General features: G+C 37.8%; 1 protein-coding gene across 21 annotated transcripts in view; it reads right to left on the bottom strand.

The window, feature by feature from the left end:
- CELF2 (CUGBP Elav-like family member 2) overlaps positions 1-26,360 on the bottom strand; it is a 432,202-nt gene that overhangs the window by 111,605 nt on the left and 294,237 nt on the right. For all 21 annotated transcript variants that reach the window (XM_075273992.1, XM_075273993.1, XM_075273997.1 and 18 more), the window contains exon 4: positions 19,026-19,074. In XM_075273992.1, the coding sequence (XP_075130093.1) occupies positions 19,026-19,074 (49 nt within the window). The remainder of the gene's footprint in view (positions 1-19,025; positions 19,075-26,360) is intronic.

Raw genomic sequence — 26,360 nt, 5'->3', positions numbered from 1 at the left:
TCTGTATCAAATTCCAATATAAGAAATCTCTCAGCTCAGAGGTAGAATTTTGTGCTGCTAAAACAGAAAGTCACACAAGACATGACACAGAAAATGTTCTATTGATTTTAAAGTGCTGAGACCCTACTTAATGATCTCTGCTCCTGCCCATGGTCAACTCCGCTTACCCTTCAGCCTCCAGGAGGTCCCACGTGCTGCTCTGAATGGTGTCAGGGGCTCAAAGGAGTACTGAAGGGGAAGGCAATATTGCCGTGGGCAGAAGAGGGGATCAGTAAGTAAATGGTGGCCATTACCTGCTAGTGTAAGTCTATTTTTTTTTTTAAGGTAGCAGGCTGCAGGCCTTGTAACAGACGCTATAGCTGCTGTGGTGGTAGTTCTACGACTGTCAACATACCCTCACCTAAATTAAAGCAAATAGGTCCCTAGTACATGTCATGGTACATTGCTGCATATCCCATTATTTATTCAACAAGCATACATTTAAGATATAAGATATATTTCTATTAATAGGGCATAAATAATATGTTAATATCTCATGACATAGGGTTACATATACAGTGCTACTATACATCCTGTCCATTAACATAGGTAGCAGCACATATATTTCATAATAGATGGACACTATATAACTAGATCCATTTTCTGTTTTAATCCCAAGAAGCATTAGTGACATCATGTTTGAAAGTTATAATAGAAGTCATATTGCTAGTGAACAAGATTTAAAAAAAAAAAGTGAAGTAAAAAATAGCTGAATCCAATGTTAACTTGATATATGATTCTCTTTCAGACAACCATTACAAATTGTGGAGAAAAATAAACTTTCACATGGGTATTCAATTCAGAACGAGAGCCAATATGCAATATCTGGGACATAGTGGATTTAAAAATCCTTAGTATATGTCTGGGGTACACATTTGTCTCATATGTAGCATACAGTATAGTATTTCAAATGCCCAGACTGTATTAGTTGAATGTGTGACTGTATACTTTACAGTTATCAATATACCAATGTACACACATATGGCTAAAGGAAAGTCCAAATATCTGTTTTTAATGGGAGTAAATGATATATATGTATATGTTTGTACAGGCATGTGCTTGCACATGTATGTGTTTGGGGCAAGTTTCAAACCATTTTGTCCTGACGCAGCAGCTAGCATATATTCTACTAGCACTAGTACTATGCCTTAGTGGATTTATATTGTCTTTGTTTATAGACATATACTACTTGAAATGAATTAATGCATGCTTTACTAGAACTAGGTTACTGCTTTAGTGTGAAACTTAATATCACACCTAGAACCTGCTAGCTTCCTATGTCTTACAATGAGAAGCCGCTTTCTTAATAAAAAGCTAGCTTTCTGTGGAGATTCAATTGTATCCCTATTTACCATGGAAATAATTCATTTAATTACACTTTTTTAATTGAGGAGAAAAATATTTTCAATTGTACATATTTTAACACTTTGCTTTCAAAAAAACCTCCCAAAGACGAGGCATTGCCTGCATTAATTAACGACTTTCCTATGTGTTAATGTGAGCATATGGCATTTAATTACCAGCTGACAAACCTGCGAGTCTTTCTGATTAGTGTAGCAGAATTTCTTGCCCAGGTTTTAAAAAGGAAGGCCATGGGCTTTTACAGAATTCTGTATCTTAACAAAAGAAACTGTCAGTAAAAGGCATAGGTCCCTTAACAATCTGCCTTTGGGGCTTGGCAAATCATTTTTACAATGGGTCACAGTAGTTTTTACCAGGTTTAGTTTAAATGAAATTCTAGCTGTAGGAGTTATGGTGTATTGACATATATATACCACCTCCGTTGTAGATATATATATATATATATATATATATATATATATATATTATATATATATATATATATATATATATATATATATATATATATATAACTTGTCGATCATTTAATGTGTACCGAGGTGTCCTGACTCTCCCCTGATAATAAGTGTTAGGAAATGAAAGCTGGGGTATGTTGTATTACAACATGACCAATCCTAAAAAGGGACAAGCCACCACAAATGGCATCAGCTTACTGAGAATATATGAACATTGAGCGAGTGTCAAATGTGTGGGCACTTAGGCAAACACTTGGTTGACAGGTATGTAAAGAGTATGGCCAGATATACAGTCGATTACTCAACCAAAACTCTACATTTATGTGTATAGTAAATGAAATCCCTTTGTTTGTGTTTAACATTTCTAACAGATTATTATTGATGAAAACAGCCTATCATACAAGATGACACAGAAAGTGTGTTATTGATTTTAAAGACTTCAGCACCCACTAACTGAAGGGGCAAAACATGTATGCAAACCTTCTGTTTAGAAAAGAAAAGGCTGCAAACCTTGCTCATTTCATTGTCATTAAGACTAATTACAATTAGATAATACCACAGGCCATCATCTTTAAGTGTTAGCAGATCCTTACTCAAATAATTACAAATTTAATATCTGTATAGTCATTGTGCAATTGTACCCATTACACTAGATTATCAAACCCAATTAAAGATTAAAGTGGTTTTCTCATCATAGACACGTACTATATACCTATTGCCCCCTTTCTGCAGTTTTCTGGAAATCTAAGAGTACATTCAAACTGCCATTATTAATGTCTCTTGCTGTCATCTGTCATAGGATGACAGCAACAGACATTAACTGTAGAAGAGTAACAGACACAGATGAAGCTCCCTATGTCTGTTTTTGTGTCTGTTCCCATTGATGCTAATGTAAATAATATGACTGACATGACAATGACTGACATGTTTGTTCACTTTTGTAACAGAAGAAAAAGTCCTGAATTTAGTACTGATTCTTCCATCATAAAAGAAGCTTCCATTATGTTTATCACATGGGGTGAATGCAGATGGACAGGAGGGTCTTTGTCTTTGTCTACATCTGTCATTTAATGTTCTTTGCTCTTATCCAGTAATGGATGAAAGCAATGGATATTAAATAACAGTAGTGTGAACCTAGCCTTATAAAGGTGAAGGAAAAGAACCACACATGTATGAGCACCACTTAATTCCTAATGACTGTGGCACCGGCCAGGATAGTGAGTTAGAGAGTCTCATGTTATGGAGATAGATACAGGTCCCAGAGGTAGAATTTGCATCCACCAGATTTTTATGACATATCCTGTGAGGGAATCTTTTAAGATATCTTCTTTGATCCTAAAGTCTAATAACAAAATACTTGGTTTATACTAAAATTGCAAAAGTCAAGCTCTATTCACATCACTTTTAGGTGCTGCTGTACACTTGAATACATTTGGTTAGTATAAAATGGCCCCAAGTATATCCTGTGACATCAGTAAACGTTTCCATAAGATGTAAACTTATTGAACAGTATCAGAAAAGCATTTTCCAACACAAAAATAAAAATGCAAAAAAATTTACATGGTAAGTGAGGGGGCGTCCACACTACCGCCATTATCCACCCTGGGCTTTCCGTCCTAAATCCAGGGGAAACTGAACAGGGGACAGCTTGCTGGAAGTCAGCTTTAAAACCCTTTCATTTGAATGGGTTTTTAAAGATAACCGCTGGTGTCCGTACGCAGCCTCTCCGCCTGGAAACAGTTTTTTTGGGTTTTTTTGCATGGACACAAAGTCCTGCATGTATTACTTGGTGTTTTAAAGCTGACCACTGGCAAGACGTCCTCTGTCCAATTTCCCTGGGGTTTAGGACGAAAAAACCCAAGGATGGACAGTGACGGTACTATGAACGCCTGCTTAAAGTACAAAGTCCTGCATCTGTATATGTATTTGCATTGTAGTCGCTTAATTTCTTTGCTTTTTTGGGGGGGAGAGGAAGGATATGGTGTGAATTTTTTAAAATTTTATATTTTTGTAAAGTAATCTATTTAAACTGTATACCTGTGAATGGTTAAAAAACAAAAATAAAATTTTGTGTAAAATGCATCATTTTAACCCTGATCTCAAAGATTTCGAGGTTGCACAATATCTTCCATTATGTTGTAGGAATGCTTTTTCATTGCAGTCGCTAGCTCAACCATAGTTTTAATTGAAATACCTACATGCTTTTAACAGTCAGCAAACATCAGGTCAGTGGCACTGTGACCCAGCGTGGTCAGCCTTGCGCTAATTCTGTTATAGCACAGTTGTTAACAATGTGACAAATAGAAATTCCTAGGTTCAGCGAGGTCATTATCACATTGTGACATAAAGTGAGTTAGCATATATTGCTTTTATACACAGCACGCCAGCTAATCATTATGTGACCAGATGTGCACTCTTCAACACACTGCTCTTGATTAAAATCAATATTTTGCATTAAAATGCCATTTCTGGTCTACAATCCCCAAATCTTACAGATTGTGGTTCTTGGAATTTGACATCCTTGCTTCACTAAGCATTTCTCTGTGATACGTGTTCTAATTAACTTCTTCCTTATTTCCCACAGGAGAACATGTGATCCTTGTAAAAATCATTGGGTACAGAATATTGTGTCTTATGATAGTTTCAATTAATGATAGCTGACTACAGCTGCAATCTGCAAAGCCAACAATCTTCTGCCCACAGATTTAGTCAATAATTACAACATAATTTGAAATTATGAAATAATCTGTGGCGTCCAACAAATTTAGGTTTTATTAAAATCCATAAAGAGTATGTGACTGCTGCTGTGCTGCTATAATTTAATATTTGAGTTCACAATTTAGATCACAGCATAACATGGTATATATTTTTCTATATAATAAAATAACATATTTATGCAGAAATATATTGATAATATTGCAAACTTAAACAAATCACTGCAACTTGTAACAAACTTAAAATCTTTATTTGCAAAGCAACTATTCTGCCACTCCTTTATTTAGTTACCACTGTGATGTTTGTAGACATATCATTAAAGTGTACTTACAACTGTGCAGTTATTGCATGCGATCATGTTCTGGCCGCCATCCGTGATTGAATGGAACAGCCAGTGCACAGGAGGCACACACATGTCATTGAATGAATGGGGCCATAGAATCATGGCCATAAAACCGAACAGTAATAGGACTTGTCCTGAGTTTTGCAGCCTGGACTGTTGGCTTCCACATGGAACCGTATAATACGTAGTCATATGTGTGGGCTGAAAGAAATGAATGGATCAGTGAGCTATCCGGAAAAAACCCGGATAGAACACTGAACTAGCACACTGGGTCATATTCAAGGTTTTTTTTGGTGCTGGAGATAAGGACAATTTAACTACTGGTAATAATGAGACTTAAAATTCATATTGCCAATTAAAGGGAATCTATCATCATTCACTCACCTGAAAATGGATCATGCTCTAAATTATAGAGAAGCAAATGGCAGTTTGCTGTGATATTCCTCTCAGATTGAAGGGGTTGTGCCATTAAAGGGATGGGCATTACTGTCTGGTCACTGGATATCTAGCTGTCGAGTCATCCAATGATCAGGAGAGTGAGAGACTGAAAGTCTTCCTAAAGCTTCCTTGTGAATGGAGTGCGAGTGAAAGTGTAAGTGCCACTCCATTCACTGCTATGAGGCTGGTGTTCCATTCATGAGAAGGCTTTAGGGGGACTTATGATTCCCTGGTCAGACCACTAGTGATCGGATACTAACCCCTTATCCTGTGGATAAGGGCTAACTATCCCTAACACACACTATTTCAGGCTTACTACAGAGGAGTGAAAGTGAGTTTGGAAAAAATCAATACATGTTTGGAATCTGTGTCTTTTCAGGTATCCACACATTATAGTCTATAGCCGTTTTTCATGTTGACAGATTCTCTTTAACTGATCACCTTGTAAAAACACATAGATACCAAATCCTTTGTTTCCCTGTCTTTTAGTGTTTTTTGTATCTGTAAAACAATTCCTCTTCTGCAAGAAAGACTGTACCCAAAGCAAAGAACATGCCTAACCAAATGTAATGTTATCAATAGTAATGTTAGAAATGAGCATACTGTATATGTCTGCATGTACTAGTAACCAAAGTCCTTATCCACGATCACTTACCGTATTTTCCGGACTATAAGGCGCACATAAAAACCTACGATTTCCTCAGAAATTGTAAGTGCGGCTTATAGTCCGGTGCGCCTTATATATGGATGGAAGCGGCGGCAAAGTCTGCGTGCCGCTTCCATACATACATAAAAGGCACCGTAAGGGTGCATTCACACTACGGAACACCAGCGTGTATCACAGCCGTACACGCCGGCGTTACAGCAGGGCTGCCGGACACTTCCTATTCATTTCTATGGGAGTCGGCATGCGAGCGCTCCCCATAGAAATGAATGGAAAAAAGCAGTCCATTCATTTCTATGGGGAGCGCTCGCATGCCGGCTCCCATAGAAATGAATAGGAAGTGTCCGGCAGCCCTGCTGTCACGCCGGCGTGAAACAGAACGTGAAACTTACCGAACGGTGCAGGGCAGGCGGCCATTCAGGCCTCCTCTTCCTCCGATGTCCTGACCACTTCCTCCGGCACTCGCGAACTGATAATGGCCTGGGCGCATGCGCAATATCATAATGCTTCTACTACGGCTACTGCGCATGCGCCCAGGCCATTATCAGTTAGCGAGCGCCGGAGGAGGACGGAACATCGGAGGAAGAGGAGGCCTGAATGCCCGCCCACCCTGCACCGCTCGGTAAGTTTCACATTCTGTTTCAGGGTTTTATTTTAAAATGGGGGGGTAGTTTAATATAACTTTTACGGTTGGGCTCTATCAGCATGATTTTGCTGATAGAGCCCCTCCTCGCCTGCCGAGCGCTTCCAATAGAAGCGGCTGGCACGCGGGGGGTTAAGCGGCCGCTGGCAAAGTCTGCCTGCCGCCGCTTTCAATAACATATAATGCGCAACGGACTGCGGCTTATAGTCCGGTGCGCCTTATATATGAACCGAGACGGACTATAAGGCGCTCATGGGCAATGCGCCTTATAGTCCAGTGCGCCTTATAGTCCGTAAAATACGGTATTATTATTTATCCATAGCATTAGTTGGTAACTAGACTCTTAATGCAAGAAAATGTCAGTGAAATTAAGGACAAATATCCTTTCGGAAATGTACTATGTTTTGTTATGCATCTGGTGCAGAACAAGATTTTTTTTATCATAAAAATAACAGGAACATGTTGCTCCAAATGTAAATGGTTTATTTTCAACTATATGCCAAAATCCTTAGTAACTCGGAAGTAAAGCTTCCTCTATATATGTGAATAAATTGAAGCTAACTGGGTTACAATTATCATTTTTGGCAAGTAGTGCTGAATAAGATACACTTGCAATGTGCTACAAAAAAAAACCTGTGAACAACAGAATGTCCTAATTTTTTTTAATTGTAAGTGATAAAGCAAAAACATAGGAAAGGATGTTCTCCAAGTGTTCAACAGAGAGTGAGTGGGAGGAAAAGCAAATGCCGAAAACATCCTACAGTCTGTTTCACTTGGAAGTCAAATGATGACAAAGAATTGAATCCTGAATGTTTGACATATAACGTGATACCTAAAAAATATAGTAATAGTTTTAATGTGTAAAATATTGTATAAAAGTTGAAAAAGTTCAAGAAATCATTACAACAGAGTTGTTATTAATTTCTAAATACAGCAAAGTGGTGTTTGCCATGTAGCATAATATACAGTGATATCATACACTCACCGGCCACTTTATTAGGTACACCTGTCCAACTGCTCGTTAACACTTAATTTCTAATCAGCCACTCACATGGCGGCAACTCAGTGCATTTAGGCATGTAGACATGGTCAAGACAATCTCCTGCAGTTCAAACCGAGCATCAGTATGGGGAAGAAAGGTGATTTGAGTGCCTTTGAACGTGGCATGGTTGTTGGTGCCAGAAGGGCTGGTCTGAGTATTTCAGAAACTGCTAATCTACTGGGATTTTCACGCACAACCATCTCTAGGGTTTACAGAGAATGGTCCGAAAAAGAAAAAACATACAGTGAGCGGCAGTTCTGTGGGCGGAAATGCGTTGTTGATGCCAGAGGTCAGAGGAAAATGGCCAGACTGGTTCGAGCTGATAGAAAGGCAACAGTGACTCAAATAGCCACCCGTTACAACCAAGGTAGCCAGAAGAGCATCTCTGAACGCACAGTACGTTGAACTTTGAGGCAGATGGGCTACAGCAGCAGAAGACCACACCGGGTGCCACTCCTTCCAGCTAAGAACAGGAAACTGAGGCTACAATTTGCACAAGCTCATCGAAATTGGACAATTGAAGATTGGAAAAACGTTGCCTGGTCTGATGAGTCTCGATTTCTGCTGCGACATTCGGATGGTAGGGTCAGAATTTGGCGTCAACAACATGAAAGCATGGATCCATCCTGCCTTGTATCAACGGTTCAGGCTGGTGGTGGTGGTGTCATGGTGTGGGAAATATTTTCTTGGCACTCTTTGGGCCCCTTGGTACCAATTGAGCATCGTTGCAACGCCAAAGCCTACCTGAGTGTTGTTGCTGACCATGTCCATCCCTTTATGACCACAATGTACCCAACATCTGATGGCTACTTTCAGCAGGATAATGCGCCGTGTCATAAAGCTGGAATCATCTCAGACTGGTTTCTTGAACATGACAATGAGTTCACTGTACTCCAATGGCCTCCACAGTCACCAGATCTCAATCCAATAGAGCATCTTTGGGATGTGGTGGAACGGGAGATTCGCATCATGGATGTGCAGCCGACAAATCTGCGGCAACTGTGTGATGCCATCATGTCAATATGGACCAAAATCTCTGAGGAATGCTTCCAGCACCTTGTTGAATCTATGCCATGAAAAATTGAGGCAGTTCTGAAGGCAAAAGGGGGTCCAACCTGTTACTAGCATGGTGTACCTAATAAAGTGGCCGGTGAGTGTATGTTACCTTAAGTTCCATAGGACTGAAAGCAAACCTTACGCATGTCACCATATTATTTATTAATTCCATAAATATCAATGAGACTTGTAGAAATACATGTGTTTCCTGCCCAAAACAGCTCCTTTCATATGAATAAAACTGATTTTGATTCACAAAAAATCTGCAACAAATCTGCCACATTTGTCTATTCTCTAAGTGTCCAGACCACAATTCCAGAATACTGGATATAGCTCAGGGTCAATAGTTAGACATTATATGTTTAATAACTATATAAATTGACAACTTTGTAGAAATACAGGTGATGTAGAGATCTGAAAAACAAGGCAAAAAAATGGATCCTTAATAAATTTCTCCTCCATACGGTTCACTCAAAGTTTCGCTAAAAAGTATCTCACAAATGATAAGGGAGTATGAATGTGACCTACTGACTATTTTGATGATTGTAAAAGATTTTATTAAAGTAAGGGAGCATTCACACTACCGCCGGTGTCCGGCAGCTAGTGTCCGCTGCTAATGTCCTTTCAAAATCTTGTGCGGACATTAGCAGCGGACACAAGCTGTGTCTGTGACATTCTGCATTGATTTAAATGGACATCGGGTGCGTTCTTTTATTGTCCAGTGCCTGCCCTTAACTGTCCGTTCCCAAAGATGTCCGACTTTTCAAGTAGACAGCAAAAACCTACATGTCGGGTTTTGCTGTCCGCTTGAAAAATCGGACATCTTTGGGAACAGACACTTAAGGACACCCACGGACAGTAAAAGAACGCACCCAATGTCCATTTAAATCAATGGAAAATGTCACGGACACAGCTAGTGTCCGCTGCTAATGTCCGCTGCTAATGTCCGCACAAGATTTTGAACGGACATTAGCAGTGGACACTAGCTGTCGGACACAGACGGTAGTGTGAACGCTCCCTAACTGTGATAAAGGCTAAAACATGTAAAGCCCAGGTGGGGTTGGGTGCATATTATATATATGTGTAACATCTCTTCCTGTTTGGGTCTCTGTGCCACCCTCTGCACGCACGCTGCGGCGCAGGGGGCTGTCTCATTTTGATTCTTTGCTTAGAGTTTTTCATTGCACTGTGGGAATATTGGTCTATTACTTCTCCTCTGTAATTGAAATTCCACCACACCTATCTCCTGCACCTTGTTTCTCTCTGATCATCAAATAGTTGTCACTTATATAGGATGGGCCCGTCGGCCAGTTGCCGCCTATTGCTTAGAATAGAACCGCCAAGCTGGAAGGGACAGTGGGGGAAATTCAGCTTAGGGCTCACTGTCTATTGTGCCCCTCCCCCCAGGTTTCATTGGCAGCAACTGGGCAATTGCTCCTATTGCAATTTCCTTACAATAGGTATTGTAAAAATATGACTGGAGAGATAGAGAAACGCTAGTGATCCCTTTAAACATTACACTTTAAATCTTTTCTCTCCTCCTGCACAATATACATGTCCTTGATATAGCACAGACTGAGGAAATGATACCACATTGGGTAAATAATGATTTATACTGTCTCAGAGGTCAGTAAAGTCCTGGCTCATTTACACATCTAAAGAGCTCTGTGCAATCCCTAAACATCAAGAACATATTAAAATATGACAATCCTTCTAGCTCATTTTAATAACTTGTGGCAAGAAACAAAATCAATGTTTAACAGGATTCTACAAATGCATCTCACTGCTCTGAATGGGAAACATTTCAAAGGAGAACATATTATTTATAACATACACTGAGACAGATACTCTTCAAATATATTCTGGAAATGTCCAAAATGAGTTTAACCTGTCACAGCCAATCCTCTCCTGAGGTGAAGTGGAGGAATCTTTTCCTATATTAATGCCTTTAGCAGGTACAACATTTATTTTCACATTTATTTCGCTGCTATTAGTTTAAGATGTTAATAACTTTTAGAGCCTGTAACCCTATAGTGCCTACAACCCTACAGTGTAGATCCAGAGGAAGGCAAAAACTCCATAAGGCTTATGCCATTCAGTAATTTATATTACCAAGTATAAGTTAAGAGAGATTCTTTGAAGTTTTATTTTGATACAGAGATAAAAGGTTGTGGAAGCATGAAATCCATGATAAATGATAAGGACTTTCAGCATAAAATATGTATTTTCTGAATGTAATAGAAAAATAATAAACTATTGTATTTGAATTTTAGGGACTGTGTTTTAACAACCAGTTTAACCTGCCACCAGAGGTGTCTTGAGCAGGCTTTATCCCCTATTTCTATTCAGAAAATATGCATGCCAAGCATGCATATATATGGGAAAAGTTAGTAGAGATCGCTCTCAGCCCAATAAATATTTGTCTGACAGCTATATAAAGTGCAAATCTACCTGTAGACCCACTAAGACCCCATCAATAGTTTTTTTTTTTTTTTTTCTCTAACCGCCATCATTCCTGAGCAATCTATGCTGAGTTATGGTGCCTGGTATGCTATTTAGCATCAAGATGTTATAGAGTTTAAATAGCACATCCGGCACCAAAACTAACTGTGCTTATTGCTTGGGAATGGTGAGGGCTGTAGAGAAAATTCCAGGGTAGCTGGGGAGGCAGGGGTGTTAAAGGGGATGTTAAAGTGACCCATGATCAGGGTAAAAAAGAGGATAGAAAGAGGGGAGTGGAAATGATAAAGCAAAGCGATCCAGAAATTGGAAGGGTGAATCAGGGGGACAGTAAGTCACAGCTATGCACAGGGAGAGTGGATGGAATAATATGATGCATGGACCTCATATAAAGGGAAGGTAAGTGAGGGTACTGGGGGAATGACCTGAAAAGTGCACTGTAGTGAGATAAGTATCCCTACTACTCCATCCTGATTGCTGTCAGCCCCTAAACAATGGGAGATACATTAAAATATTGCACTTTCTTTACGCATTTAGAAAATATTTCTTTCTAAAGAATATTTTTGTGGAAAATGTGAGGCTTGTTTACATGAACTAGAAATACATGGAGATGTGCCTTCTATTAATTTTCCTTAACTACCACCCTACTATAAAAAGTAGAGCCCTCCCACATGATAGATGAAACTTTCTACCTGTACTTTAAGTAAAACCTTATTTCAACTATTTCACAACTGGGATGGGAAAGGCAAAGAGAACATGTGAGGGAGCAGAACAACTCTTCAAACTTTCCATTTCCATCAAAATATCCTTATCTATCAATAAGAACATAAAAAAGACACAAGCAACATTTTATTACTTTTGCCACACAAAAGAGAGATTAAGATTATTGACTCTTTAAAAGTGACTCACTCCAATGTTCTCACCAGCTTTAAGAAGGAAGTATGTGCTGAAACTATTTGCACATCCTTATCCGTAATCTCTTCAGTACTAAACTACAGGATAGCTAATGGAAAACATGCAGTTCCCATTTTCCCATCACTTTGTCTTTTAATATAGACAGTAAAGCATCACTGACATTTTACAAATGAAACATAGGCTTGCTAATAATAATAAAGTCCATCAATAATCAACTGGGAATTCAATTTGTTACTTCGTCAATGTTCATTATATACAGTCCTATGAAAAAGTTTGGGCACCCCTATTAATCTTAATCATTTTTAGTTCTAAATATTTTGGTATTTGCAACAGCCATTTCAGTTTGATATATCTAATAACTGATGGACACAGTAATATTTCAGGATTGAAATGAGGTTTATTGTACTAACAGAAAATGCGCAATATGCATTAAACCAAAATTTGACCGGTGCAAAAGTATGGGCACCTCAACAGAAAAGTGACATTAATATTTAGTACATCCTCCTTTTGCAAAGATAATAGCCTCTAGTCGCTTCCTGTAGCTTTTAATCAGTTCCTGGATCCTGGATAAAGGTATTTTGGACAAACAATTCAAGTTCAGTTAAGTTAGATGGTCGCCGAGCATGGACAGCCCGCTTCAAATCATCCCACAGATGTTCAATGATATTCAGGTCTGGGGACTGGGATGGCCATTCCAGAACATTGTAATTGTTCCTCTGCATGAATGCCTGAGGATTTGGAGCGGTGTTTTGGATCATTGTCTTGCTGAAATATCCATCCCCGGCGTAACTTCAACTTCGTCACTGATTCTTGAACATTATTCTCAAGAATCTGCTGATACTGAGTGGAATCCATGCGACCCTCAACTTTAACAAGATTCCCGATGCCGGCATTGGCCACACAGCCCCAAAGCATGATGGAACCTCCACCAAATTTTACAGTTGGTAGCATGTGTTTTTCTTGGAATGCTGTTTCTTTTTGGACGCCATGCATAACGCCTTTTTTTATAACCAAACAACTCAATTTTTGTTTCCAAAATGAAGCTGCCTTGTCCAAATGTGCTTTTTCATACCTCAGGCAACTCTATTTGTGGCGTACGTGCAGAAACGGCTTCTTTCTCATCACTCTCCCATACAGCTTCTATTTGTGCAAAGTGCGCTGTATAGTTGACCGATGCACAGTGACACCATCTGCAGCAAGATGATGCTGCAGCTCTTTGGAGGTGGTCTGTGGATTGTCCTTGACTGTTCTCACCATTCTTCTTCTCTGCCTTTCTGATATTTTTCTTGGCCTGCCACTTCTGGGCTTAACAAGAACTGTCCCTGTGGTCTTCCATTTCCTTACTATGTTCCTCACAGTGGAAACTGACAGGTTAAATCTCTGAGACAGCTTTTTGTATCCTTCCGCTGAACAACTATGTTGAACAATCTTTGTTTTCAGATCATTTGAGAGTTGTTTTGAGTAGCCCATGATGCCACTCTTCAGAGGAGATTCAAATAGTAGAACAACTTGCAATTGGCCACCTTAAATACCTTTTCTCATGATTGGATACACCTGGCTATGAAGTTCAAAGCTCACTGAGGTTACAAAACCAATTTTGTGCTTCAGTAAGTCAGTAAAAAGTAGTTAGGAGTATTCAAATCAATAAAATGATAAGGGTGCCCATACTTTTGCACCGGTCAAATTTTGGTTTAATGCATATTGCGCATTTTCTGTTAGTACAATAAACCTCATTTCAATCCTGAAATATTACTGTGTCCATCAGTTATTAGATATATCAAACTGAAATGGCTATTGCAAACACCAAAATATTTAGAACGAAAAATGATTAAGATTAATAGGGGTGCCCAAACTTTTTCATAGGACTGTAAGAACTTATTTGGAAAGTACCAAGAACTAAAGCTATCTAAAACATAATTTATTCCTTATTGACTAATTGAATTAAAAAAGGTAAAAAAAATTAAATACATGTACCGCAACCAATAATAGTGGGAAAAGAGAGAGGCTGACCCATATTAATTCTCATAAATAAACCTTGAATACATTGTCTTAATTGTATTCTTGATCGATAACGAAGACACACATTAACTAAAGTTTATCGAATAGTAATCTGGACGTGAAAATTACATATCTTAGTAGAGTGTATTGCTATGTGTAATTTTCAGGTGCACATTTCTAATCAATAAACTTTTAGTTAGTGTGTCTCTTCATCATTGATTAAGAATACAATTAAGACAACGTATTCAAGGTTTATTTAGGAAGATTGGCACAAGGTCAGACTCTCTCTGCGTTACTATTATTGCTTGCATTGGTTGGTTTTATTTCATTTTTTGCCAGCGCAAGACAACAGCTATGAATCCTAAAGAAAACCAACTATGTAAGAAATCCTTAAACACACAGAGGTTTCCGTACTGGGCAGTGGCATAACTACCGGGCTAGCAGCGGTAGTGGCTGCCACAGGGATCAGTACATTAAGAGACCCGGTGATAGACGCTACCACAGCTCTTTTTTTAAAATATTTTTTTAATAGGCCGTTACCAGCTGGAGTAATTCCAGCCGGTAACGGGCACCATTTACTTACCTCTCCGGGCTCCGAGCAGGCTTCAGGCCTACTAGTGTGATGTCCCTGATGTCTCATGACCGGGGCCAGCGTCCATATGCATTGTGATGCAGGCCCGGGTCATGTGGCATCCCATATGTCATTGAAGACATCAGCAGGGAGTGCAGTGGAGCCAGGAATAGATAAGTAAGGGCCCATGCACATGGAGTTAACGCAAGCGCATTTTAGCATAATACACGTGTATAGAATACACATGTAAAAATAACACTCCCATTGACTTCAATGAAATTTTTTACACATGTAAAAAACGCATCAAAATACGCGTTGCGTTTTTTTGGCACGTATTTTGACGCGTTTTTTTACACGTGTAAAAAATTTCATTGAAGTCAATGGGAGTGTTATTTTTACACGTGTATTCTATACACGTGTATTATGCTAAAATGCGCTCACGTTAACTCTGTGTGCACGGGCCCTCACAGTGTTATTTATGTTTGTATCCTCCCCTTGGGTCTCCGATTATTATACTCTGGGGTTTGAAAAGAGTATAATAATTGTTCATGGGAGTCCACAATGGGACATAATATTGTGTGCAGGGACCACTATGGGGTCATAATACTGTGTGTTCAGGAGCCACTATGGGAGCATAATACTGTTTGTACAGGGTCCATTATGGGGATTAATATTGTGTGCAGGGGCCACTATGGGGCATAATCATGTGGGGGTGGATGTTGGTTGGTGGGTATCTTTGGCGTCGGTTGAGGGGATCCTGTGTCACAATTTTGCCATGGGGCCCTGCCATTCATTCCTTGTTATTCCACTGGTACTCGGTCTCATATTCTGACTGTACCCAGTAAAATCTGTATACTAACATGGTAATGTGCATAAGTCTTAAAATTCAGTGATTCTCAACTAATTGCTTTAGGAAAACGATCATGTAGGGACAATCCTCTCCTTTATACTATGCTCTCAGTCCGATCTTAAAAGAAAACAGAGGATCACTTATCTAACATATAAACTGTTCTATCCTCTCTTTACAAGATTTGGAAGCAGGACTTCACAACGTATTTTTCTCCTGTTCAAGGAGCAGAAGAAGCATCAACTGAGATGCTATAGTATAGCAGGTTAGTCATCAATACTTAAAGGGAGTCTACCACCTAAATAAATTGTATACTGTTCAGGAGTGGTTAGTGGCATAAAAAACTTATATTTTTGTGTCAAAGTGCAATCTTACTACTGAGAAAACAATATGCAAATTGTTTGGAGTAACTAGGGTTTGGCCGTGCCTGACAAAAGTAGCCATTTTCACCTATGGTAATGACCATCACTGCCCCCCTAACATAACAATTGACAGGGTCCCATATGAGGGACAACAGATAAAAATGGGTGCTCTACCAGATTTGACCACTCCTATGAGCATTAAGTAGATCAAAATATATGCAAAATAATCTAGCCTTAGCTTTCTATTTCAGAATAGATAATTTCCATAGATGAAAAATGAATAAAATTTAGGGAAGGCAGACTGAACCTAAGAACAAATTTAATACAAAATGTAACTAAATTCGGTTTGAATCATCATATAAATTTCTTCCTTTAATAAAATCTGTAGAAATACGAGTTCTAAAATTAGAAGGAAAACAAAAGCCCACTGGGAACTATAGGCATTCATGATTTGCATTGGGAGATATGCAGATCGTTTAAAGCCCTGGTTACTAATTAATGAGGCTAAGAGCTTTCCTTTCATAAAGAAACATTCGTGGCTGTAATGACCTGCAGGAATTTCTTTATAAAGTTCAATTAATTGAATTTATGGGAATGTTTACTAGTTATCATTCACATTTTATCACAGCGACTACTGGCAGCTGTTGTGCATAGTATCAAGGGGAATGGAATCTTCTGTGAATGTTTACTCTATGAAAATACAATGTAATTATGTGCAGAGAAGAGGAATCAAAAAACAAATAATACATACATATATTTTCATAATGAATCATTGTCAGTAGGAAAAGCAACTTGCCGTTATTATCATTGAACAATAACATTTTCACCTCACATTAATATTTTCCATGTTAGCATCTTTGGGTCTAGTGAGCAATCCTTGTCAACAAGAAAATAGAAGCTCATGAAGTATAGCTGTAGTTACTATGTTTTTGACCCAATTTTGCCATATTGTGACCCAATGTGCTCAAAACAGTTAAATGAACAGCCTCGTGGTATCACCTGGTTAAACCATACAATAGCAACATTAAATATTAAATACATAAATAAAAAATTTATGAAGTGATAATAAACTTTAAATATATCTTTTTAAAATATACATCCTTCCTTCTTTCAATGTCAGACTGGGGTTCACTGAGCACACTCAGTACAAGGCAAATCATCAGTCTTCCTCCTTCTATACAGAACATGATCATATCCACTTTTGATTGAATGATTTGCTATTATCATTTCATACACAAGACGCATCATCAATAGGATCTATGTTAATTATGAATAAAAAATAGACCCTAATGCAAAGTGGTTGGCTTCAAATGGGCATTTAAAACTGCTAAATTGCTATTGATCTTAAAGCATACTGTCAATTATACAATAATTTTTCATAAACAAATAGTGCAGGTGAATATAAGATACTTTGTAATATATCTTAATAACCCCTTCCTGCTCTAAGCTGTAGTATTACATCACATCGGGCATGTGGTTAATGTTCAATCTCATAATAGTCACTTTCAGTGTTACACAGTCCAGGCCTGGGACTAGCCTCCTGAGTCAGCATTCCCTGCCGCCCCTCAGTTATTGTGGAGTCTGAAGGTTTGCCACAGTAGCTAAGAGCTATTGACAACATATGCACATTACACATAGGAGCAATGTGCTGCCATACTATGTATGGCAGTACTTTGCACTGGGAATCAGAGATTCCAGGTTCAAGGCACCTTGTGGGACAGCAAAAAAAGTTAAAAATAAAAAATAAACAAATAAAAAACTTCAAAACCCCGCCACCTTTACATAACACAAACAAAAAAATAAGCAAACATGTTAGGTTTCCCCATGTTACCGACTATCCAAAAATAGCGTTATTTGTCCCTTACAATGAACACTGTAAAAAAAATCTAATGCAGTGCACAAACTAATGTTTTGGCCACCTCACTTTCCCCAAAAAATTGCAATATAAAGTGATTGCAAAGTCATACATACCAAACATTGGTACCAATAAAAACTACAACATACCCTGCAGATAAAGAGCCCCTTACAGGTCTCTTGTCAGAATACGGTGACCCCATGAAAATTATTCATTTTCAAAAAGTCACATTTTATTTGCAAAGCTGGTAAAACCAAGTTAAATATGGTATTGCCTTAATCATAATGATCTGCCAGACGAAACTGCCATGTCACTTTTAATACAGAGTGAATGCCAAAAAGACAAAATGCAAAACATTATGATAGAATTATTTTCTCATATGGACCCCCCCTAAATGTTAATAAAAGCTAATCAAAGCATTGTGTACCCCAAAATGGTGCCAATTAAAAGTACAACTCCGTCAAGAAAGAATAAGCCTTCACATAGTTATATCAACAGAAAAATAAAAAAAAGTTATGAATTTTGGAAGGTGAAGAAGGAAAATATGAAACCAGTGAGCAAGCATTATCATACAAACTACCCTGCGTCCTTAAAGGGTCAAAGGAAATGATTACTTCTCTGTTTATCAGTCTGAGTTACTTTTAATCTATGAATCTATGAAGAGGAAGGGTGGGGGAGACTGCTGGAGAAATCACACTCATACTGTAACTGCTAAATTCGGCTACACTATGAGTGAGGTCGCTCTTTCCGCACTACTATATTGTGTAATATACTGCTCTATTAGGATAGAGAAGGAGACAAGAAATGAATGAACAATATGGCAACAACTTCCTCCTCTTTCCCTTTCCATAGACATTTGTGGCAGGCAGAATGGAGATAATCTATTAGAGATTAGAGTCTGACTGAAGGGAAGAAGGAAGAAAATATCCTTATAAATCAGTGGTTCTTAACCAGGGTTCAATCGTACCTTAGGCCATACAGTATGCACGGTTCATTTTGTGTACCAGTAAAAAAACATATACCTATGTCTTGAATTTGGAAAAAAATCATATTTAATTTATCACTAAAGAAGGGTTCGGTGAATGTGCCTATGAAACTGGTGGGATCGGTACCTCAAACAAGGTTAAGAACCATTGTTATAAATGGAAATGGGCTGTAAGTGGCTTTAGTGGTTTGGAGGTACACTTTAAACCAACTAAGCTTTCATATATCATTTCAACAAATTACAAAGATTAGAAATGTAAGGATTATCATGCTTACCGTTCGACTTTTCACTATCTGCAGGCTTCATCTGAATAGGATGATGCATCTAAAAAAAATAATTATGATTCATTAAGAAAAAATCAATGTAATTTTTCATTTAGACTTGACTTGAATTTGAGTTATCAAATATTTTGGATTACTGTATAGTCATAAAAATATATACAGAAGTTACTTGGTAATAAAAAAAAATCTTCATTAGGCAGCATAGAATAAAATACTACCATAACATTTGCTCAGTCCTCTGGTCTTGTAAGATTTATGGTTAATAATCTGTGTTAGATAGAAGCGCCATTGAATGACAGATTTGCTCTGATATGTTCTTTGGTTTGCTTTACATATAAAGAACAGATGAATATATCATTATTATCAAGGTAAAATAGTAATAGTAAATCACATATCAATGGTGATCAGTTCCTATCACATGATACAGACCTGCTAATCTGATCGGTCCAGACATGAGGTCCTGTTGCCTTTATCTCCATTTTTATTAACTTATAATGTCTACTCTGTTGGCTCTGCAGGTTCTACCAGTCATAGAAATAGAGAGAGGACCAACTTGTAATGGCTAACTTCTCTCCAAGGGCCACATGGCATAGACTGCCTATATGGTATGTAGATCCTTGTTCTCTATACACTATTTGAATAGTATGGGTACGGCTGCTGAGATACTGTAATCCATAGCTAAGTACTTCATACACAGTTATGATAAAATATCAAACTGGCATGTTATCTGTGTCAATAAAAGATACACATTATGCTAATGAATGTCATCTGGTGGGTGCAATAAGAAAAATAATATCCATTTTAATGTGAAACACATTGGGTTTTTTTTATTTTAGCATTGCATTAAAATGTATTTATTTGTTCTTTTTTTTTACTGGTGATGGTATCCAATAAATATGTGCATTTGTCTTCCATCAGAAAGCTGCAATATTATAACTGCAAATCCATTTATTACTACAAATGGATATGAATAAAAACAAATGTGTTTCTCCGCCAGCACCTATACATATTCTTTATACACACATATAGGTTAACTGCTAGAATTAATGTGAATAAAATGAAGAGCATTGAATTTCTATGTACACACCAGTTAAATAGGTTAATTCAATTCAGAACAGCAACTGTGCTGAGAGCTGTTTAACCCCTTGAGTACAACAAAAACATTTAGCGCTCTCTGTTCAGAAGAGTCTAGGTAGAGATGCTGAGAAGTCTAATAGGGATCAAGATGTTCAACATAGCAGAATAAATTACAGTACAGAGATTACATTTCTTCCAGTTGTAATACCATCTGGAAATAAATATATTCACTGACACAGCAAGAGATACAACCTTTGCTGTAAATAACGGGATTGACAAGACAGTCCATTGAAAACACCATTGTTCACTTTGTAAAGTTTATCAGCCAGAAATAACAATGTCATCTATTATATGAAGCATTATTGAGTCGGGCTGCTATTTTAGCATCTTATGCCAAAAACAAAATAAGCAGATCTGTATTATCCATAATGTCACAGGGATAGGGACAGACTGAAAAATAGAAAGAGTATTTAGATTAGGGTCTAGAGTTTGATGGAGTTGCCATACAACTTCTTAAACTGGCTGTACACTTCAGGCAGATGCCCCCCTATAAACATGCAAGTTGGGCTTGGCTGAGCATGGATGTGTACTGAATGGAGAAAGGAAACTGCATGCATACATACATTGGACTATTTCCACAAGAACAAAAAGATTGGGCATTTTGAACTCAAATTGACTCTCCCTCAACATTTACCATCAGGGAGAGGCTGGAAGTCTCCCCTATAAATTAGATGTTCTGGCCAAAATTAGCAAGTTTGAATAACAACAGTATAAAGCGTATGACCATATTCAAACATGCATGAGAGATATCAGAGTCATCTGCAGCAGAAGAAAATACAACTTTGACCATAGAGGCAAAAATGCTGCAAAGAAACGGCCATATTTCAATCTGGCAAATACAAGGAAAGCTTAAAATAGGCAAGGCAAATGACATACAAGAAATAATTCCCAGGTATGGCAGCCAAGAGGTTTAGTTCAGACCAAATATGCCCAAAATGGAGAGGTGATCAAACATAAAAAACAATGTTACTCACATTTCCTGGACTTTGGGGCAGCTCCCTGTTCATTTTGACACTTCTGCCTGATGTCAGCGACCACTGATAAGGCCTCAGGGGTTACTTCGGCGTCATAATGTATAATGACGGCGACGCAACCCCTGAGACCCAAACAGTGGTCACTGATGTCAGGTACAAGCCCCGAAGAGAACAGCCAGCAATGCCTAAATCCAAGGAAGGTGAGTAACATTGTTTTTTATGTTTGATCACCTCCCCTGGTCCTCTGGTTGTTATACCCTAATTGGGGGCTGCACATGTACTTTTGCTTAGTTCACATGTAAATAACGTGTGGCTTATTTTGGCACTGGAAAAAAAGATTCCTAATTAGGAAGCGTTTTTTTTTTACCTTGGCACGCTTTTTGTGGAGCGTTTTTTTTTGTAAAAACCGCTTCCAGGCGGTTTTCCCATCCTTTAAGAGAACAGGCCACAAAAAAACGTTGCGTTTTAACTACGCTTTTTTAGTAAAAAAACCCCAAAAACGCGATACTTTTTTTGCAAAAAAAAGCGCGGTAAAAAACGCTTCCCATTCACTTCTATTGCGTTCTTCAGACGTTATTTAGGTCATGTCACTTCTTTTTCTCTGCTAGCAGAAAAATCTGCTAGCAGAAAAAAAAAGCTAGCAGTTTACATTACTAAGGGCTAGTTCACACGTGGGCAAAGGGGAGGTTTTTGACAGCGGAATTCGCTTCAAAAACCTCTCCTTTAACATGGTGGTCTATGTAGACCACTAGCTTTTTTTTTCCTCCTAGCGTTTTCCGCCTGAAGAAGCGACATGACCTTTCTTCAGGCGGAAAACGCCTGAAGAATTGCATAGAAGTGAATGGGAGGTGAAAACCGCGCGGTAAAAAACCGCGCGGTTTTTTGCACACAAAACCGCGCGGTTTTTTGCAAAAAAAACGTGCGGTTTTCGCCTGCAGTTTCTATAGCACATATAGGAAAAAAAAAACCTAGCGAAAACCGCGTCAAAAACCTCGTCAAAAACCGCGTGGAATGCAAAAAACAGCGTCAAAAAAACTCCTCGAGGTTTTTTACCTCGCACAAATAAGCTAGGCGGTTTTCACGTGTGAACTGACCCTAACATTGTATGGAGGAGGATTATGATGTGGATTCCGCTGTTAAAATCCTCCTCCATGTCCCCATGTGAACTAGCCCTTATTGCTTCTAATGGGAAAGTACAGATGCTTCTCAAGATATAGCAGTGAGCACATGTGTCCAGAAGCATCTAGTGGCAGCACTTATGTGTTATGGTATATGACTTGAGTATAGGGGTTGTCAGTCTTACAGTTATTATGCAGCACTTTGAGTACCTCATCTTGATTTTTTTTTAATTTAAATCGGCATGCCTACTGATTGCCTACCCCTATTGTAGTGTATCAAAGCAGCCACATACTATACTATCCCATAATATTAAACAATATTAACTACATAAAAGTTGTGATAAGCAAATGCATACAATGTAGGTGCAAGGATGGAATAAATGTGTATCATATACTGACACATACAGACCACTGCCTGGCCCAAACCACAACTGCCTGTCAATACGAGAAACCAGATAACCCCTTCAAGTCTGGTGTCTCTGAATCTTAGGGATGAACATACTGAAGATCTTGCTCAGTGCAAATAAAAGAATCCAAATAAACTAATATAATACACAGCCAGACCCCTGTACCAATATAATGAAGGCTTTCATTGCTATGACTAAGGGGTCTCTCCCCGAAACGCGTAAGCGGTTCTTCATGTCGTGTTGCTAGTGTCTCGTCTCATGTTTGGTATGTCTCTTGGATTTTATTTTTATGCTTAAATGTCGTGTTGTGAGCAAAGTTTTATGGACAATTTGTTACTGAAATAAAAGTTATGTTTTAGAGGCTTTACCACTTCATGCTGGATACAAGTTTTTTACTTGGATATTTTTGCAAATAAAAGAATGTTAGAGAAATTCTTGATGCCTTTTTGATGGCATGGAATGGCAAGTGCTTATTGTAGGTGCTGACAAGGAATATAGAACCAGAAAGGCTAAACAGCATATATACTCTATTTTACCATAAGAATCTGTCACCTCTGCTCAGGACTTGATTGGTACCAAACTCCGTACGCTGCAATACAATGATTTGAAGCATGATTCTAAGCAATAAAGAACATCTATCTATCTATCTATCTATCTATCTATCTATCTATCTATTTGTCTGTTTATCTATTCTTTCTCTCTGATTACATACCTAAAATGTTTGTGTATTTATAGTCCATTGCCTTTTTCAATTTTATTCTCGGTGCACCCTCCATTATAGATTCTTTCTTTTCCTTGAGAACCTTTAAATATTTTATAGGCTCTGAACTCATAATATGTCCTGTCATGCCTGCAGTCCCAGGGGGTGAGCATCTTACTGGATAATACTATGTGATTCCTTGATACTCAACAATCTATTTCACTCACTTTAATGTCTTACAGTACTTCAGGTCAAAATTTGCCCATTTATGAGTTAATAGCTAAGTACAGTTGAAAAAAAAAATAACCTTGATTTTCCAGTAAAGAACAAAATCCTCAGCTGAAGAGCTGCCTTCATAGTTTTATTCCTTCTGTATTGTTTGTCTTTAAGTGAACAAAATATTTAATTCAATTAAAATGTTTCTTACTTCAAAGACATTGGTTTCTTTGAAGTCTAGTTTAGTATCAATTGAAAAATAAACAAATATAATAATAGTTTATTCAAAATTATGGGCTGAGAAAAATATAAGTGGATAGTCTTAGACTTATTCTTGTGTTATACATATCCTGCTCTAGGTGCATCTACAGTATGGCAAATGCTTTGTCCAAAATAAATTGCTTAAAGCAATAATACTAAGATTCACTTATGCTAGGTTCACACTGTCATCCAGGTTTCCATCCTTCGGGTCCACCAGGGGACGTGAATGACAAAGAGCCCATCCGCTAAAACTGTGGTTACCCGCAGTCTTCAGTGGACTCCATAGACTCTAATTTTTTAATGGAACCAGCAAAGTTTAAAGTCCTCCATGTAGATGTTAACCTAGCCTTAGAAGAATGACCAGAAAAGGAATAACACCTTTGCATATAAAACAATTGCACACTTAAAGTGTACTTTTATTTATTTTTTCATAAATTGATAGTGTAGGTGAAGAGAATAAAGATTGTAATCTAATTTATTAAAGATAAGAGCCCATTTCTTTCCGTATTTCCTTCCTTCTACCATTGATCAAATCAGTACAATAAATGTCTGTAGACAGCTGAGGGGGAAGAGGAGATCTCCAGAAAGAAGAGAGACATCTGCATTATAGAGCACAATAAATAGTGTACCGAGCAACCCTTTGCTGTCACTTTCTATGGTTGTATACAGTTGTTGACAGCCTGGAAACTTGTGACACCAGAGGCAACAGCAGCAGTAAGATCATCCAGCACCCCCTCGGGGAGAAGCAAACGGGAAGTATTGACCAGTGGATGGAAAGGACACTGCGCTACTCCAAAATCGTTGAATCAACATGCACTTTATTGAGGTTTCTTACACACTGTGTGTAAGAAACCTCAATAAAGTGCATGTTGATTCAACAGTTTTGGAGTAGCGCAGTGTCCTTTCCATCCACTGGTCAATACTTCCCATCTGCATTATAGAGAGACAGTTCTCTTTTACAGCACAGCTGGGTTATCAGGAGTTTCTATCCAGCCTGCTGTAGCTGGTCTCTTACCTCTGTCTATTTCATTCTCCACTTCCTCCTTTCTCCATGGACTGTACTGTAAATTAATCTGCTAAAGTTTCTTCCCTTCAACTCTACTGCTGATTTATGAAAGAAGAAATAAAAGTATACTTAAACTACCAAGGCTATCTGTCTTGGTAGTTTCATCATGTAATAGTGGGTGTATAGCTTGTATACAGTGGAAATATCATGCATATAATCTACTAGTTTTATATAATAATAATAATAATAATAATAATAAATATATATATATATATATATATATATATATATATATATATGTGTCTAATACACACACACACACACACACACACATTACATATATATATATATATATATATATATATATATATATATATATATATATATATATATATATATATATATATATATATATATAAAATGCATATATTTCACATATTTTGATGGCCTGAAAATCTATGCGAAATTTCTGGCTGTGAATGTATTCTATTTTTCTATACACACATGAGAGGGACAATTTAAAAGAAAGGAAAGAAGCCAAGAGAAATCAGTGCCTCTAAATATTGTATCGTGTAATGCAATGCTTAGAATTCTTAGGAGAGACCGGTAACACAGCAATCTATTTCTACTAAAAATAGAGCTGAGAAACTGGTTCAACCTGGGTGGAATTCTATCTGGGAATTGTGAGCCTGTCTGTGGTGATTAATTCATCATTTCTGTCAGATTGCTCTAATTGGCTGTCAAATGACATAGCACAATCCCATCTGTGACTTCATCTTATCTGTGCGGCTATATCTGATGTAGAGATGAACACGAACTAAAAGTAAAAATTAACAATTATGTTCTACTCCTTACATAAACCTTCTGAATGATTATATTGTACAGTCAACAGGGAGAATTCTGGTTTCACTGGAGAATGAATTAAAATTCAACAAAAAAGGAGGGTAACTTTCTACAGAGTATTAAAAACTGTTCATAAATTTGTATAATAAATGAATATGTGCAATATAATTCTTAGGGTCAATTAGTTCTAATTTTATGAAAATTGCAGTTATACAAATTCTAAAAAAATATGAAAAGGTACTAGAGTAAGAATGAGAAAAGTTTGTAACTTTGCAAATACTTTTCTTTCTTTATAAAGATGCCTTTGGCATTCTCACTCGTCTTTCCTATAAACATGCGCCCCTGACTTGGCTGAGAGTACATTTTTTTTGCAATGCAGAGCCTGCTCTCTGACACTTGGAGGGACATTGAAAAAGCCGAAATATGCATTCAATAACTCACCAATCCCAAAATGGCAGGTTCAGGTTGAGTTCAATGTTTTCTGGTAACATGAAACCTTCTAAATTTACCTTGTGGATGAAACTTGTATAAACTAATGTCAGGTAGGAATAATGTTATTTTATGACATCTTTCTCATTAGAACATTGGTGAAAAATTAGTCACTCTTTGGGTGACTTTGAACTGAAATCCATTTTATGGCACCATATAGCATGGCATAGCAAGCATG

This window comes from Leptodactylus fuscus, chromosome 5 (genome assembly GCF_031893055.1).
Source record: "Leptodactylus fuscus isolate aLepFus1 chromosome 5, aLepFus1.hap2, whole genome shotgun sequence".
Lineage (NCBI taxonomy): Eukaryota > Metazoa > Chordata > Amphibia > Anura > Leptodactylidae > Leptodactylus > Leptodactylus fuscus.
Note: the sequence above shows the minus strand (reverse complement) of the source record. Positions and strands in the feature narration are given on the sequence as shown.